Genomic DNA, 16,500 nt, shown 5'->3' on the forward strand with positions numbered 1-16,500 from the left:
GGGTGGTCTGGGGTTGGGGCTCCCTCTCCCGACCTTCGATGGGGTGCCTTTGGTGCCAGCACCGGAGGTTAGGAGTTTGGGAGTGCTCCTGGACTCCTCACTAACCATGGAGGCCCAGGTGGCAGCCACTGCTAAGTCAGCTTTTTACCATCTTCAGCTGGTGTGGCAGTTGGTTCCCTTCATCGACCGCAGTGACTTGGCCACAGTGATCTATGTGACGGTCACCTTGAGATTAGACTACTGTAACGCTCTCTACATGGGGCTGCCTTAGTTGCAAATCCGGAAGCTGTAGCTGGTGCAGAATGCTGTGGCCAGGCTGTTGATGAGTCTTCCTAGTAGGGATCACATCCGGCCTGTTCTGAAAGCACTGCACTGGCTGCCGATAGCATACCGGATTTGCTTCAAAGTGCTGGTTCTTACCTTTAAAGCCCTAAATGGCTGGGGTCCAGCATTCCTAAGGGACCGCCTTTCCCCATATGTTCCCCTGCGGGCACTACGGTCGGGGACGCAACATCTCCTGACAATGCCAGGCCCCAAGGAGGCCAGCTGGCTGCTACCAGGGCCAGAGCCTTCTCGGTGGCAGCTCCTACCTGGTGGAATGAGCTCCCAGAGGAGATCCGGGCCCTGCGGGACCTTGCACAGTTCCGCAGGGCCTACAAGACGGAGCTCTTCCGCCAGGCGTTTGAGTAGGAGCCACCACTATTGTACCACCACTATCTGGCCCTGGAAGAGAGAACGACAGCGTCACATGGAACTGACGGCACTGATTGAGGTACCATCTTTAAGACGTCATCTTTATGGAAGATCATTTCGGAACATCTAGAGCACTTAATAATGTTGTAATATTGTAGTAATGATTTTAAATGGTTTTAATCTGTTTTATGTGTTGGCTTATGCCTGTCTGTAAGCTGCTCTGAGCCCGCGTTGCAGGGAGGGCGGGGTATAAATTGAATTTATAAATAAATAAATAAAATATAAATGCTGAGCTCTGCAGCTGACCAATCAGAGAGTGGGGGGTGCAGGGAGTCAGCTGCCTGGGAGTTGCATAGGAATCAATGGGGGAGCACATTTCCCCCCTTTTGACCCACTTAGGGGTTGAATTTCTAAAAATCCCTTCTTAGCGAGCACCTACGCCACAGTAGGAGTGCTCTCCCCGAATTTGGTGTCTCTAGGTCCAGCGGTTTGGCCTGGGTGTTGATTTTATGGTGACGGGACTTTCTTTTATATATAGATAGATGGAAGAAAGAAGAAGAAGGACACGATAGTAATGTAATAAATAAATAAAGCTGTGTATAAATAAATAAAAATGTGTATCTCAGTAGCTGTGAGGCAAATCTCTTTAATACAATTTAAAATCCAAAGGGAGAATTCTGAAGTACATTCTCCAACCCCCAGTAGATTATTTATATAGGCCTCATATGTGTATGATTTGTATGTCTATATACGTTAGGAACTTCTTGGTATATGTAATCATTCATTCAATGCATTTATTATCAGGAAGGGCCAGTAATCTTATAACATCAGTAGGTCCTGCCTTATGTGTCTCAGGCTTTGGGATGCAGAATACTTGACAATCCCTTTTAATGCCAGAACTAAGCTGTGTAACACACATGAACCAATAGAAAAGAAGATAGTTTCCCTGAGTATGTGCTAAAGTTCTTTCTCACTTCTACAGATTTGGGGTGGGAGAGGATGTAGACTCTAGGTGGACAAGAGGTCCTCTCTTTCTATAATAAGCAGCTGAATAAATGTGTAATTTCATAGCTAGGTTATTGCATTTTATATAGCAATACTTTTTGGTATTTGTTTTTTTACAAAGTTTGACAGCATTGTCCAGGGATTCAGTAAGTCTGTCAGTTTCATAAATAATCACAGTGCTTTCCTATAAGCAAATCATGCCTTTTACCCGATTTTTCACTTTAATTTTTTTTTCTTTGTGTATAAAACTCTTGCTGTCTGAAATTCACTTCATTGCGTTGGATGAAGTAGGTTCAAGCCCATGAAAGCTTATACATCAATAGATCTGTTAGTCTTTAAGATGTTATATGACTCTTCTTTTGTTCATTTTGAAATGTGACTTTGCCAGCAGCATGTTTGGTACTACAGGCAAGGGTTGCCAACTTCCAGCTGGGCCCTGGAGATCTCCTGGAATTACAGCTGATCACCAGACAACAGATACCAGTTTCCCTGGGGAAAATGGCTACTTTGGAGTGTGGCCTCTATTGCATTATACCCTGCTGAGATCCTTATCAAAACTCTGCATTGCCAAGACTCCATCCCCAAATCCCCAGCAGTTTACCAACCTTGCTGGGCTCTCTTCTTGTAGAACACTTAGCAGTAGAAACTGTAAACAAGATTAATAATAATACAGCATGCAATGATTAATTGTGATGGTTGTGTTTTCTAGGCATAGCGTATTTGAATGGGATGTGCAGTGAAAAACGAAAATGTATCATTGCAGAGGACAATGGATTGAATCTTGCATTTACTATTGCCCATGAGATGGGTCACAAGTAAGTAAACAAAGAAAACAATTACATATATTGGCATCCATCAATCCTACAAGTAAATTTAAAGTTAAGAAAACTTGGAAAAGGGTGCTTGGAAAAAAATGGGGAAAATGTCCCTGAAAGTTTCTGTTTTTGCAGGTGTTGACTTCTTTAAGGGAAGGACTTATACTGATCCTCCCACCTGCCAGTTCTCCCCTACAAATTCCTTATTTGTAAGAAAGAGAGGGATAAGAAGAGAGAAAGAGAGGGATAAGAATCTAGTGTTTTGCCTATAATGTCTTGTTCCAACTTTAGATATGAATACAAATAAACACTAGTTTCTACTGGTATCTGATTGCATTTGCAAATTTTAATTTAAAAGATTCTAAAACAATAACAAGTGAGATAAAGAGCTGGAAATATGAAAAAAGACAGGTCTAATAATTTTGTTTTCAGTACTGGAACACTTTGTAACATATCCAGTTCTAGCTGAAGTTTGCAAAAAAACATGCTTATGAGCTCAGTACATGCCAAATGAATCAGGAAACTGTATTATTCAGATTCGGTGTTTTCTGTTTATAATGCAAAAACATAGCAGTTATTAAAATAATATTTTTTAAAATAAATCTAACCTAAAAACTCGCTTTATGGAGGCCTCATGGAGGAGACTGCTTCAAATAGGATGCCAGAGTAGGGTTGTCAGGTCTTACCTGGACGCCGGGCAGCCGGTGGGGGGCGGGTTCTGGTCCTTCTCCAGGATCTCCTTGGTGCATGCGCAAAGCACACACACCACGATCACTTCACCAGGAAGTGAAAACATCATCGTGCATGGTACGTTACAGGGAACACTCTATCATTTAAGGAAAAACTCTGTGTTTTTCCTTAAATGATTGACTGTCCCCCCTGCAACGTTCCCGGGCACATTGGCACACATGTAGCACTTTGTGGGCAGGGTTCCCCCTGCCAGCCGGATTTGGGTCGGCAGATTGGGGGCTATGAAAGTGGGCAAACCCCCACTCCCATTAGGGCAGCTTCATGGTAGCTCCAAGAGTTGATCATGTCAAGAGGTGCCCAGCCTCACCCTCTCCCCCAACATACTGCTCATACAGCTAAGTTAGGGGTCCCCAACATGGTGCCCATGGGCACCAGGGAACCCACTGACACTTTCCTGGCTCTCACTAAGTGTTTTTTAAAAAGTGTGTGGGGCCAGCTGGGGCTTTTGCCCAGCAATGCTTCTGATTGGCCATTGGAAGTTTGATAGGCTATGCAGATTTTTAAAGATTGGTTTGGCAGCAGCTGCCACACAGCACAAGAACCTTCACTGAAGGTAAGCTGCAGCAACCATTTTGTGGCTCACTCCACCATTTTGTGGCTGCATCTATCCTACAATGTCAGAATTCTGAAGGTATACACAGGTTCAAAAAGGTTGAGGATCCCTGAGCTAAGTGTTTGTCCAATGTGCTCAGCATCAAGCATGTCTCCTCTGCAAACTACTCCAGTAAATCACTGGGTGTTTTTTGGAATGACTTGTCATCCTGAGACAATTTGGTCAGCCTATACAACAGGGTTAGCCTAGTGTAGTAGTTAAGAATGGTAGACTAGTATCTGGGAGACCCAGGTTAAAATTTCCAGTCACACTCTGTCAACATAACCTACCTCACAAAGTTGTTGAGAGGATAAAATGGAGGAGAACAAGTAGGTTGCTTTGGAGAAAGGCAAGTACAAATGAATTAGTTAAATAAATATGCAGGTATAGCATATAAAATTGGATGTTTATGCATGATGTGAGCACCCCACTGTCAACCACTGCCCTCATCAGATTCCTATTTACATTATACCTAGCCAGTTGCTGATTTCATGGATCCATTCTACATTCATTGCTTTAAGAGCTCTGTCTAAACTCTGGTGGCACAGATGCAGAACTCCATAATCTGTTTTTAAATCTTTAAGGGTCATTATAATGAGTCTGAACTAAAGCATTTGCACCCAAGTGAATAACTGCAAATTCATCTTAGTGGCTTTTGGCAGTCCCATTGGGAGTGTGCATACGCAGGCCAGCCATGAAGACAACAATTCTAAAGGTTTTCACTGGTTTTCATGGTGCAAAGTTCTCTCCCATCCCCAGCCATGTGCTGGCCCTTTTCTTCCAAACCAGCAAGGGAAGAGCACTCTTTCCTTCAGTTCTTCCTTTGCCATTATGGAGGAAGGATTGTTCTTTGCTTCACTTTTCATACAGGTCATAGACACCTTTTATGGGTTCCCCCCCCCTGAACTCTATCACTATTTACAATATGGGGTTCAGAGTATCTTTTCTCCCTTGGAATGGCCCTCTTTTAAAAGTTCACTGAGTGTAGCACCAAAATGGCCCAGACTGATGACTATAATTGCTGTGTTTGGGAGAGACTCATAATGTGGCTGCTTGTGCCATTTGTAAGCAATTTACCCCAGGGCATGTGAGCCATCTTCCCATTTGAAGGCAGGGCTCTGGGAAAAGGCTTTATTGGTGCCAGAGACATCCACTTCTAATCACCAGTTGGATTCTGAAGAAAGGACCCATAAACCCTCTGTAGTGTCAGTACCTTCAACTACATTGTCAGATCCGCCTGCTAACTATATGCCCAGAGCAGCATCGAATCCAAAGAGTTCATGGAGAAACATCCCTGAAGAAAGCCAAGACTGAGGCTAAACATAAGTTCTTCACCATAAAGTATCAGCTTGCATAGTTACCTTCAGAATCACTATGTGCAATCAGGCTGCATCCTTGGACCCCATCACCCTATCTAAAGACTGTTGAAAGTCCACTACTGTCTGAATGGGGAGCTTGATGTAGATCTGCCATGCTCTTCAGCTCCTCAACCTCAGAAGTGGCATTCATCACAACAACACATGGTTCTATCTCTCAAGCCCATGGCAGCTGCACCTCCTTTCTTCTGGGGCCCACCACAGGTGCTGTGGTACCCATATGTTTCATTACCATCATGTATGGGCTGCAGTGAAGAACATTCAACCAAAGGTTTTTCTATTGCACTCCTCAGTTCCACCAGCTGCTTCATTGCCATGGTTCCATTGTTGGCTCATCCATCTATAATTAGTTCTGGACCCTCTGGACATGGAAAAAGACATGCCATCTCATTTTGATCTCAGATTCAATGTGGCATCGGTTCTGTCTCTAGCTGAGGCAGTGGGAGATTCCATACCAGTTTCATCAGCTGAAGGTCTTCTTTTATATTGAGAATAGTTGGTGTGAATGGGAACTAGAACTGCACATTTTATATTCAGATCCAAAGCCTTTGTATCCAATTCTTAGAGTCCTTTACTCTAATGCTCCTTTGCCTATAGCCTTTCTGGTGTTACAAGGCTTTCTGGACATGCCAGATTTATGGGCCAAACCAGCATCCCTACCACCTTCTGCATGTAAACTAAAAAATATGTATCAAGTATGCAATGAAGGGTGCAAGTTTTTGTTCACCTGATAACTCCCAGGTGGCAGAGGTTATACCCTTCAAAAAGTGTTCTGGGTCTTCCTCAGTTCTTTCTGATAGGAAAGGTCATAAATTGGAAGTGTTGGGTAGAAAGATCTATACCTCTGGGGCCTTGACATTTAGAATAGCAAACTATGAGGCCATCCCAAATGTTCCTTTGGGAGCACATGACTACTTATTTGCCAAATGATAATAATCTAGCCAAAGTTACTCAAGCTGAGAGAGTTAGACTGAGCAAAAAGCAAACCAATGCCACCAAGCATGTTGCCGACTGCTCTAGTCATTCTACTGTATCCCTCGTAGTCCTTAGATGTCATTCTGGGCTTCAGTCAACTGCCCTCTTGAATGAGACCAGGGTCTAAGTAGAGGACCTTTCTTTTGAGGGCAAGGACTTACTTAGTTACAAAATGGATGAGGCATTGGACAGGATGTGTAAGAACAAGATTGCTACCAAATCTCTGGAGATCACTGGACAGGCTTCTTCTGCTTATAAACTCAGGTATTTTCCAGGCATCAGTATCAGCCACAATTCCAGATACTTTACATGTATCATCCATCTCAGTCTTAATCTGACTACCATCATCCTTATGGAGCTCAGCAGCAATGAAAAAGGAACTGGTTGAAGGAGATAGATTCAGGTGGGTAGCTGTGTTGGTCTGAAGCAGCAGAACAAAGTTTTTGTCCAGTGGCACCCTTAAGACCAACAAAGTTTTATTCTGGGTGGAGAAGCAACCTACCTAAACAGCTAATGACCAATCCAATAGGTCTGAGTAATTTTAATGACCAAATTACTCACAGTGGTCAGGTCCTTTTTTTGTGGACTGACTGATATTGTATTATAAATGGGCAACACTGTTGTGTTTTTGTATGCAGATTTGCCTCCAGAAATCCTTGCGGCAAGGAGACGGATGCGGGAGGTGGCTGTAAAACTAAAAAACAATGGTGTTAGGTTTCTCTGGCTGCCTCTAGGTCATATTATTGTTCATCTTGATGGTAAAACTTACATGACTTTTGACGAATTATCTGGTAAAAAACTGCATGTGTAAAATCATAAGAGATCAGAGAATAGACTGGAATCGGTCTGTTTAGAGATGGTTATCTGAAAACTCACAAAGACATGAGGCCTCCAGGAATTAACTCAAGGAGCAATCCAAAGATAAAAGTGCTACACTTTATTTATTTAATTCATTTAGTAATTATATGGAATGCTTATTATGATTCGTAATTTAGTTTATAACAAAATAGTGCCTTTTCTAAAATGGTATATAACTGGTACGGGTTATAGAACTATGGGGTTAGAAGGCTATGGGCGCAATGAGGAAGGAGGGGTCTGCCCCTCCGGTAAGTCCTCTCACAGGAGGAGGGAAGGCTGAGTTCCTTCCCACCGAGTTTTCTTGGCCCTAAGAATGAGAGGTAGCCCCATTTGGTTTTCTTTTTTAGGTGAAGCTGGTTTCTCCGAAGAAGAAATTAGTTTGGGAGTGTGTAATAGTAAACAGTAAACAGAAGAATGTCTAATGTAAGTTATTATGTTGATATATGTATTGTAACTAATGTGAATAGGGAAAAAGAATTCAGTAAACTGAATGGAGTTATATTTAACAGGTGTTATAAGATAATAAGACTCAGAATAGGAAGCAATTCTTGCTTAGTAATCAGGGATAACAGGAGTTAGTGGATTAGTTTGAGAACACTTTCTATTAATTAATAGTTTTGAGGGTAACAGTATAATAAATTGATGGAAAATAAGGTAAATAATCTGTATTATTGTGTATTACAGAAATTAATAAACTGTGAATTAAAAATAAATAAATGGGAGATATTCACTCTCAATTCCTGTGTCCTCTCCATAGTTAAATATGGTTATATCCTAGAGTTCAGGTCCTCACCTGGTTATAATCATCCTCCTCCAGTTCAACTGCAGGAGGAGGTTGCCCAGCCTGTAAGTAAGCAGGTTATTCAGGGGGTCCAAACTGCAGATACTAATGCAGGGTTTTACTTCCCTTATTTTTGGTGACAAAAAGGATGCAGGAAGGAGTCCAATTTTAGACCCCAGAAATTGAAATAAATGTTGAAAAGTTTCCAATTCTGTACTTTGTTTGAAGTACTTGCTGGAAATAAACAGGTGTTCTGCAGATTTAGATCTCTGACATGCTTACTTCCACATCTCTGTTCATCCTGAATGCAGAAATATTTAAGATTCCAGTGTGTAGCTGCCAATTCTCTTTTATGTTTTTCTTCATATTCTTCTCATGGGCAGGGTGGTGTTTAAATTATGGAGCAAGCAGCCCAAGTGCATTCTGGCCCTGGCAAATCTGGTTTCCTGTCTTGTGGACCTTAATGCGTTTTTTTTCATATCCTACTTTCCTTGGAGGAAGATCTCATCCATATAGGTCTTCTTTACCATCCTTCCTACCATCACTTAATATAGTGGCCTGACCAGGGCCGGATTTAGACTTGCTGAGGCCCTAAGCTATACAAAACCCAGAGGCCCCCTACTGTTTTAAATTACATCAGCTGGTCTCAGAAAAATTTAAAATATACATGGCTTTTTATTATTTGAAAATATATTGTCTTTTAATTTTTATTAAAAAATAATAAAGGATGTGTTTACAAAACCACAGAAATAATTACATAATTAAAGGGTTTTAAAATGACAAATAAGGCTCCAGCAGATTGCGAGGCCCTAAGATGTAGCTTATTTAGCTTATGCATAAATCCGGCACTGGGCCTGACTGGTTGGTTCCTTGCTTTTCATACCAAACAACACTGGCTATGGAACTGAGCCCCAGCTGGGGCCCAGCATTCGAGTAGTAGGCTTTCTTTCTGCTCAGAACTCAATAGAAAGTCCCAACATGATTATTTTAAATAGATCCCTTGACCTGCAAGAACAAAATAAGTCAGTTGTTCCTATAACAGCTATTTTATAGGCACTAGACTGTCAACAACCTATCATTTTAATGACCTGTTCTGAAAGGTCTAAACAAGCTGCTGTAGGGGGAGGTGGAGATCACTTATGAGCAGGGCTTTTTTGTAGAAAAAGCCCAGCAGGAACTAATTAGCATAATAGGCCACACCCAATGTCAGAAACTCATTAGCATATTAGGCCACACCCACGACACTGCAGCTCATTAGCATATTAGGCCACATCCCCATGCCTTCCCCTGGCTTGAAGGGAAGGTTGCGGGGAGCCCGGGCAAGCTGGCCCTTGGACAGGCCAGGGAAGACATGGAGAGGAATTTAAATGCCTCCCCGATCCTTCCAGGCCCCCCCCCGCCTCGGAGTTGCGGGGGGTTTGCTCTCCAGGCCTCCCCTCTGTAGCCATGCACACAGAGTTTTTGGCTGTAGTGGGCGTGGCCAACTCTGAAGCCAGCCGGAACTCCGTTCCTGTGTGTTCCTGCCCCAAAATAGCCCCGCTTATGAGCATCTTCTACAAATCTTCCCATTGCCAGAGCACCAGTTGAGTTTGATGACTGGTGCCCCATGCCTCATTTCAGCTAGATGGACTAAAGGCATGCTTGGCTCTAGCCGTGAAAGGATTTCTTTGCACTAGGAAAATGGAACATTTCACCTATACCTATCCTGCAAAGTTTTTATCCAAGGTCTTTTGTTTTCAAAAAAAATTATTCAGAGTAGTTTGCCAATTGTTTATTTAATCTTTCTTTAATCTAATTGTCAGTTACTGAAAAAGAAAATTTATTCTTCAAAGGATTGCTGTTCTTGCTGCTGACATTGTTCTGAAAAAGTTTTAACTTTTTCCATTGTTCTACTAATGGCAATATTTCCCTGAAAATGTTCTTATATCTGTGTTGGTAGAGTTATTGAACACTTCGTTAACAAGTATATGACAAATTATCAGATAAGTTTGTCCTATGATAGGGAAAATCTCTTCATAGTTATTTTACCTTTGTACTTATATTAAAGTCCATAATCTCTATTTGCTCCTCACTTGTTAACTTGTTAACTGTCAATAGGCCCAATAGTCAGAGTTAGCTTTGCACAGTAGAATAGGGATACTGCTTTAGAAATAAAGTTCCCACTAGGATTGTTGCTTTCGAAAACAATTTTTTGTTGTTGTTGTTGTTCAGTCATACAGTCGAGTCCAGCTCTTTGCAATCCCATGGACCACATCACACCAGGCCCTTCTGTCCTCCGTCATCCTCTGGAGTTTGCTCAACTTCATGTTCGTTGCCTTGATAACACTGTCTAACCATCTCATCCTTTGCTGTCCCCTTCTTCTTCTACCTTCAATCTTTCCCAGCATCAGGGTCTTCTCCAGTGAGTGCTCCCTTCTCATTTGGTGGCCAGAGTATTTGACCTTCAGCTTCAGTATCTGGCCTTCCAGGGAACAGTCAGGGTTGATTTCTTGTAGGATTGACTGATTTGATCTCCTTGCAGTCCAAGGGACTCTCAAGAGTCTTCTCCAGCACCAAGAAAAGAAATAGAAGTCCTTTATTGTGGAGGATGGCCCATCTTGCCATCATGGTGGTTAGACAAAGAAGGGAAGGCAGGAGGGTCATCTGGAAGGAAGCTCCCTGAGGATAGCAACCTTGGTAAATAAAGGGGCATCAGCAGAGAAGACAAGAGGAAGGTATACAGAGACCTGGTCTATTTATCTTTCTAGGTCTCTAGGCCCTCTGAAGTCTTTGTGTGTGCTAGTCAGTGTTCCCTCTAAGCTGAGTTAGTGTGAGCTAGCTCACAGTTTTTTAGCCTCCAGCTCATACATTTTTGTCTTAGCTCAGGAAGGATGGCTCCAGGGCAAACTAATTTACACAGTAGCCAAATCACTTGCTCACGACGTTAATGCCAGTAGCTCACAAAGTAGAATTTTTGCTCACAAGACTCTACAGCTTAGAGAGAACATTGGTGCTAGTACTAAGAGACATTGCATAGTCTATTTCTTCCACCAAGGCCACTTTGTATGGTGTTCCTCTGTTCTGCTACAGTCAACATAATAGCATCAGAACAAGTTAATTTTTATAGTATAGGTATTGATGGACATCCATTTTTTAATTATTCCATCTTATTTTTGCCAAGGGCTCCAGGGCCAATACAAACAAAAGAGAAGATAACAAGCATTCCTGTATTTTGCCTTTGGTCAAATCAGAAAAGTTTCTTAATAGTCCATTAGCTACTACTTTGGTCTTGGGGCTATGACATATTTTATTATTTTATCCCATGCTGAGTACTCATAAATTTTGCAACAGAAATGCCTATTCAACATTTTAAAGACTTTCTTACATCTAAGCCTTTCTTACATATTCCTTTAAAATCAGATGCTAAATTTATAAATTGGAAAATGTTTTAAATATTGTCATGTATGTGTTAATGTAGAACTTTGTTTAGCTCACTAGCCAGAATACCAGTAAAAATCTCACCATCATTAGTCAAAAGTGAGACACTATTAAGACTTAACTACAGATAGATCTTTCCCCTCTTTAGGGATTATGACTATTTTTGCTAGGAATTGAATAACTTGCCTGATTTTGAAATGTCATTTATTACTTTTTTAAGTGGGTCCCCAGTGAGAACTGCAAATGTTTTATAGTATAGTGATATCAGGCCATTGGGCCCTGGGGCTGTATTTCTTTTTAGAGTTCTCAGTTTCATGTGTTTATGTTGTCTGTATTGGTCTAGTTGCATCTACGTTTCCTCAAGAGATTTTTGGGACCTTTCCCCAGATCTTCCTAGCTGTATAATTTAATGCCTCACTCATATCAACTCCCAGTGAAATTTAACCCTTTGCACATTTGGTCAAAAACCTAAAAACATTGGGCTTTATCCTACTACTCTGTGTGCAGAAGGTATAATTCTCCTCCATTCCTCTCCAGGGAGTAATTATTTGCAGGACTTGTATGGAAGGCAGCTAGAGGGAGGAGAACAAGAAGTTGAACTTGCTCCTCTGTGTAGTTCATCACATACTCCACTTAGGGGAGGAGATAATTTTATTCTCGTCTCACGTCAGACTGACAACCCTCATGGCTGTTCCTCTGGGTAGACCCCAGGACTGATCTTTTCCTGGAACAGAGGGATGGGTATGTGAAAAAGCTTTGTATGTCTTTAGTACACATCTGGTAAGATTCAGCTGCCCTCTGTTTTAAAAGTTGTTTTGGTCTTTGTTGGAGGGCATAGAGTTCTAAGGGTTACCATACCTAATGAATCATTGAACAGCAGCAGAATGTATCATCCCTCTGTATCCAGCAGCATTTGTCTTATTTTCCAACTACAGCCTTTATTTTTAATAACATTTTATTTTTAATGAAGACAGACAAACACACACAAATCTGGGGGTTCCATTTCATCATTAAAATATCTAGTTAAGTATCTCATACAATGTCTAAATATCTATTTTCTATATTCCACCTTATTTTTATGTATATTCTTTTGCAATTGAGTTAAAATAAGGTTCCTGTTCCTTTCAAATTGGTTATATGTCAGTCTAATTTATAAGATCTTTTAAAAAATTGTATAGTCTCTCTTGTCCAAAGGGTGTTGACCTTCTTCTCTTGAAAATGAGTGTTGTCTCAAATATCCAGCAAGTTTTAACCATTTTTGTAGGATATCATCCTCTTCTTCATTCTCTGGCTTCTCCTCTTACGTTTTAAAGTCTTAATTCTGTGTCTTTCCCCCTTATATGTAAGGGAAATAACTTCTGGGTGTAGCCCTCTATATTCAATTCTTCAGATGGTTTGAGGTTCCATATATTCTTTACGTTCCTCTCTCTGAAAGAAAATTTCATTTTCTGCTGTAAGGATTTCATCTCTTGTCATTCTTTCATAGTCTCACATTCAGTTCTCCAAGCATTTTGTTTCTTTTTGTATACATTGAGTTTGTTCTGTTGTCCATGTCATTTTGCTTGCAGACTTCATCTGTATTTTCTGTATCCATATCTCTCACAAAGATGTATCTCCTATCAGTTTGCTCTTTCAGCTGGCTGATCTTCTGCTGTAGACGTATGTCTAGCTTAGAGTGCATAGAGTCCAGAGCCATTTTCACAGCTTTTTCTACTATTGGAGTGATTGCTTCTTGTAAAACAAAGTTGGAGATCTGTAACCATTGGTGTTAAAACATTCTTTCCTTCTTCTACTCCAGCCATGTTCTACTCCACTGAATCTCTCCAGCTCTTTGTCAATTAAATCTCTACAATCACAAAGCTTTCTATGTTTATCCAATTACATTAAAAACAGGAGGGTTCCCAGGCAAGACAGACAGTCCTATCATTTAGTTGTAATACAGACTTATCAGTTGTTTACAAGAACCTCAGAACATAATATACTTTACAATTTTCAACAAACCACAAAAGTATACACAATGAATTATAGGAAATGACATGGTGAAAGTTAAAAGTATATGCTTAATAGTTCATTAATTCTACCTTCTTTCTTCTTGATTTTAGTTTATGGTCCAGATAATAAGATGTAGATATTTATAATCCAAATTAAATATCTTTTTTTGAATCCGTATGGCTCAGTTATACTTCCAGGGAAAATAGGTTTCTATTTCAGTAGTATAGAGTCTGATGCTTATTACAGTATCCCAAAGATTTATAATCCACAATTAGGAGTGTGCAAAAAAAAGATTCGGATTCGGCCGAATCAGGCAAAATCAATTTTGGCCGGCAGCAAGACTCCCGCATGTCAGTTTCGTCAGTACCAGCTGATTGGGGAGTCTTTGGCCAGCCGAATGTCAATTTCAGCCCCATTATACCCTATGGGCCATTGAAGTCAATGGCAAAAACATAGGGTATATTCTGGGGGCTGGAGGAAAGAGGATTTTAGGGAGAGGCTCCACACTCGCAGGGTAGCTGCTGAAGTTTCACCTCAAGATGCCCACCAGGTTTCAAGAACATTGGACCAGGGGGTCCAATTCTACGGGCCCCCAAACAGGTTGCCCCATCCCCTCCATTGTTCTCTATGGTGGGAAAATAGTTACCTTTTCCCCACGGTGCTGTTATTGGCTCTGGGGGGAGGGGGTTTGAGGGAGAGGCTTCGGGAGCCTCACCCCACATAAACCCCCATGTTCCAAAGCAATTGGACCAGTGGGCTCAATTCTATGGGCACCCAAACAGGTTACCCCCATTACCTCCATTGTTTCCAATGGGGAAACCCAGCCAGCAGCACTTAAGGCAGGCAAGCAGGCAGCACCCAGCAGTCAGATTCTCCCAGAGAATCTTAGGGAAAGTGAACTGTCTTGGGAGGTGCTTGTTTGTTATGAGAACAAGTGGCACACTCCAGAACAAGTGGCACTGTGACAGTGCATGCAAGACACAGTGCCACACAGAAACCCCAAAAGACCAACAGAAACATTTATACAGGCCCTTCCCTGTGTAAATTGATGGTGCAACCCAGGGGTCATTTCGTAGAAAAAGAGCTAGGGGAACTCATTAGCATACCTCATTAGCATATGCCACACACCCTGACATCACCGGGCTGCCGGCCTTGCAGCTCCACTGCCGAGCCCCATGAGGGGCCTGGCGGTGGACCTGCAAGGCCGGCGGGAGTGCAAAGAAGCCCCGCAAAGGCCCTCCCTGGCCCCAGGCAGGCAGGGGTGGGGAGAGGCAGGGAGGGAGCAACTTACCCTCCCTGTTCTCCTGCCTCCTCCTGGCTGAATGAGGGCCAGAAGCGGGGCAGCCGGAAGCAGGGGGCGGGGCTTCGTCATGTGCCCCGCCCCCATACCTCACCCGGGGGAACTGCGATCCCCCCCGAAATGACCTCTGGTGCAACCAGAAGTCCAGGGATGTAGCGGGTCACGCCAGGGAAGAGTTGGGTTGAGTTGACTCTCTCTCCCCCCTCCCAAGCAAGGAAGGTGATGTGCAAAGCAACACCACCAACCTTGCAGGCTGCACATGCATGCAGCAATTGGCTGAAACTGGCCTCCCCCCCCCATTGGTCTTTAAGATTTTTCAGGATCTACCACCAAGTATATTAAGGCAAAAGAAATACTTTGACTTTCTGAAATAGATTTTACAAGAGAAATAAATAAAGTACCACTGGAAAATACCATTTGCAAAGAAGTATACTTACCAAAAGGAAGGAAAGTGATTGTAACAGAAGAACAAGCCAAGTAATTGGTTGAAGAAGTACAAGCATAGGACTTACATAGAGTAACTGAAGAAAACTCTCCAAGCAACTCAAAGCAAAGTTAGAAGACTAAGAGCTTAGAAGAAGAAACAGTCAGGACATCAACGTCATGACAAAATGAATAAATTAAAAATAGTATCAGTAAACATAAATAGACTGAACTCTCAAAATGTACAAAAACTTTTAATCAGCTTAAAAAGCAAAATGCAGATATTTTATGCCTACAAGATACTCCTATAAGGAAGAAATGTGAACATAGTTTAAATAATTAGGTAAAGTATATTTTGCCTCAGCTCAAAACAAAAAGTGTGGAGTAGCCATTTATATAAGTAACCCACAATTAGATGTATTAGAAGAACTAAGAGCTCCCGATGGAAGATATCTCATTTTAAAAATGAGGAATTTCAGACAGACGATATAATCCGGAAGAGGAATGGTTCCCAAACAGTTTCTGGTTTGTCATTTCAGACAGAACCGTTTTAGAACCGGTTCCCTACCGGAATATATTTGTAATTTCAGACACAAACGCTTCTGTCCCGTTTAGGAAACGGGGCTGAAGCGTTTTACCTGTCAGCCGCTTCCAAGTAGTCTTCAGTTTCCTCTCCTGGTTCCGATGCGCTTTTTCCTGCCATTTTTCACCCGCGCTTTATAGCGCTATAACACTATAGAGGAACAGCAGTATATCAACCCCATTGGAATGCCTGGAGTGTTTTGTTATAGTGCTATAGTGCTATAAAGCGAATATTAAAAAAAAAAGCCGGAGATCGCCCATGTGGGCGAAAAATGGCGGGGAAAAAGCAGGAAAAAGCTTCAGATTCAGCTCTTTACCGGAAGGGGAAAGCCATGTGTGAAATGGCAGCCCTATACCGGTTTACTCCATGACGTATCAAAAACTGCTTCAAAACGGGTTAAAAAGGGTAATGTGAAATTACTCACTGCGATTTCCGGAAGGTAAGGTGTGCATAATAACAAGAATATATGTGCCAAATGATGCTAAAGTTAATTTTTTTGAGAACTTTCCCCACATTATGCTAGATTTTCAAGATTAAGATATAATTATTTTTGGAGACCTGAACAGAGTTCTAGATCTAGATCTAAAGAAGGATAGATCAAGGAATTTTAAAGGTGGGAAGTTACCTAAAAATGTATTCCAATATTTGGAAATGCTGGAATTAGGAGATGTCTGGAGGACCAAGCACCCAAAGGGTAGAGATTTTACATTCTTTTCAGACAGACATCAAACACATTCAAGAATAGATATGTGTTGGATATCAAGAAGCTTAACAATAAATCTAGACAAAGCAGAGATTCAACGAAAGATGTTTGCAGATCATAATCCCATAGAATAGTTTGGCAATGGAACAGAAAGTCAAAAGGAAGATGGAGATTCAATTATGCTCTTCTAGTATAAGAAGAGGTAGTGAGCAAGTGCAAAAAAGATCTGGAAGATCT

General features: G+C 41.6%; 1 protein-coding gene across 1 annotated transcript in view; it reads left to right on the forward strand.

Annotated features, from left to right (window-relative positions):
• The window catches only part of ADAMTS19 (ADAM metallopeptidase with thrombospondin type 1 motif 19), a 179,871-nt gene that overhangs the window by 70,841 nt on the left and 92,530 nt on the right, over nt 1-16,500 (forward strand). The window contains exon 8 of the mRNA XM_015426577.1: nt 2,408-2,513. Within this exon, the coding sequence (XP_015282063.1) occupies nt 2,408-2,513 (106 nt within the window). The remainder of the gene's footprint in view (nt 1-2,407; nt 2,514-16,500) is intronic.

The sequence above is a fragment of the Gekko japonicus genome, unplaced genomic scaffold (genome assembly GCF_001447785.1).
Source record: "Gekko japonicus isolate JY-2015 unplaced genomic scaffold, Gekko_japonicus_V1.1 scaffold1511, whole genome shotgun sequence".
Classification (NCBI taxonomy): domain Eukaryota; kingdom Metazoa; phylum Chordata; class Lepidosauria; order Squamata; family Gekkonidae; genus Gekko; species Gekko japonicus.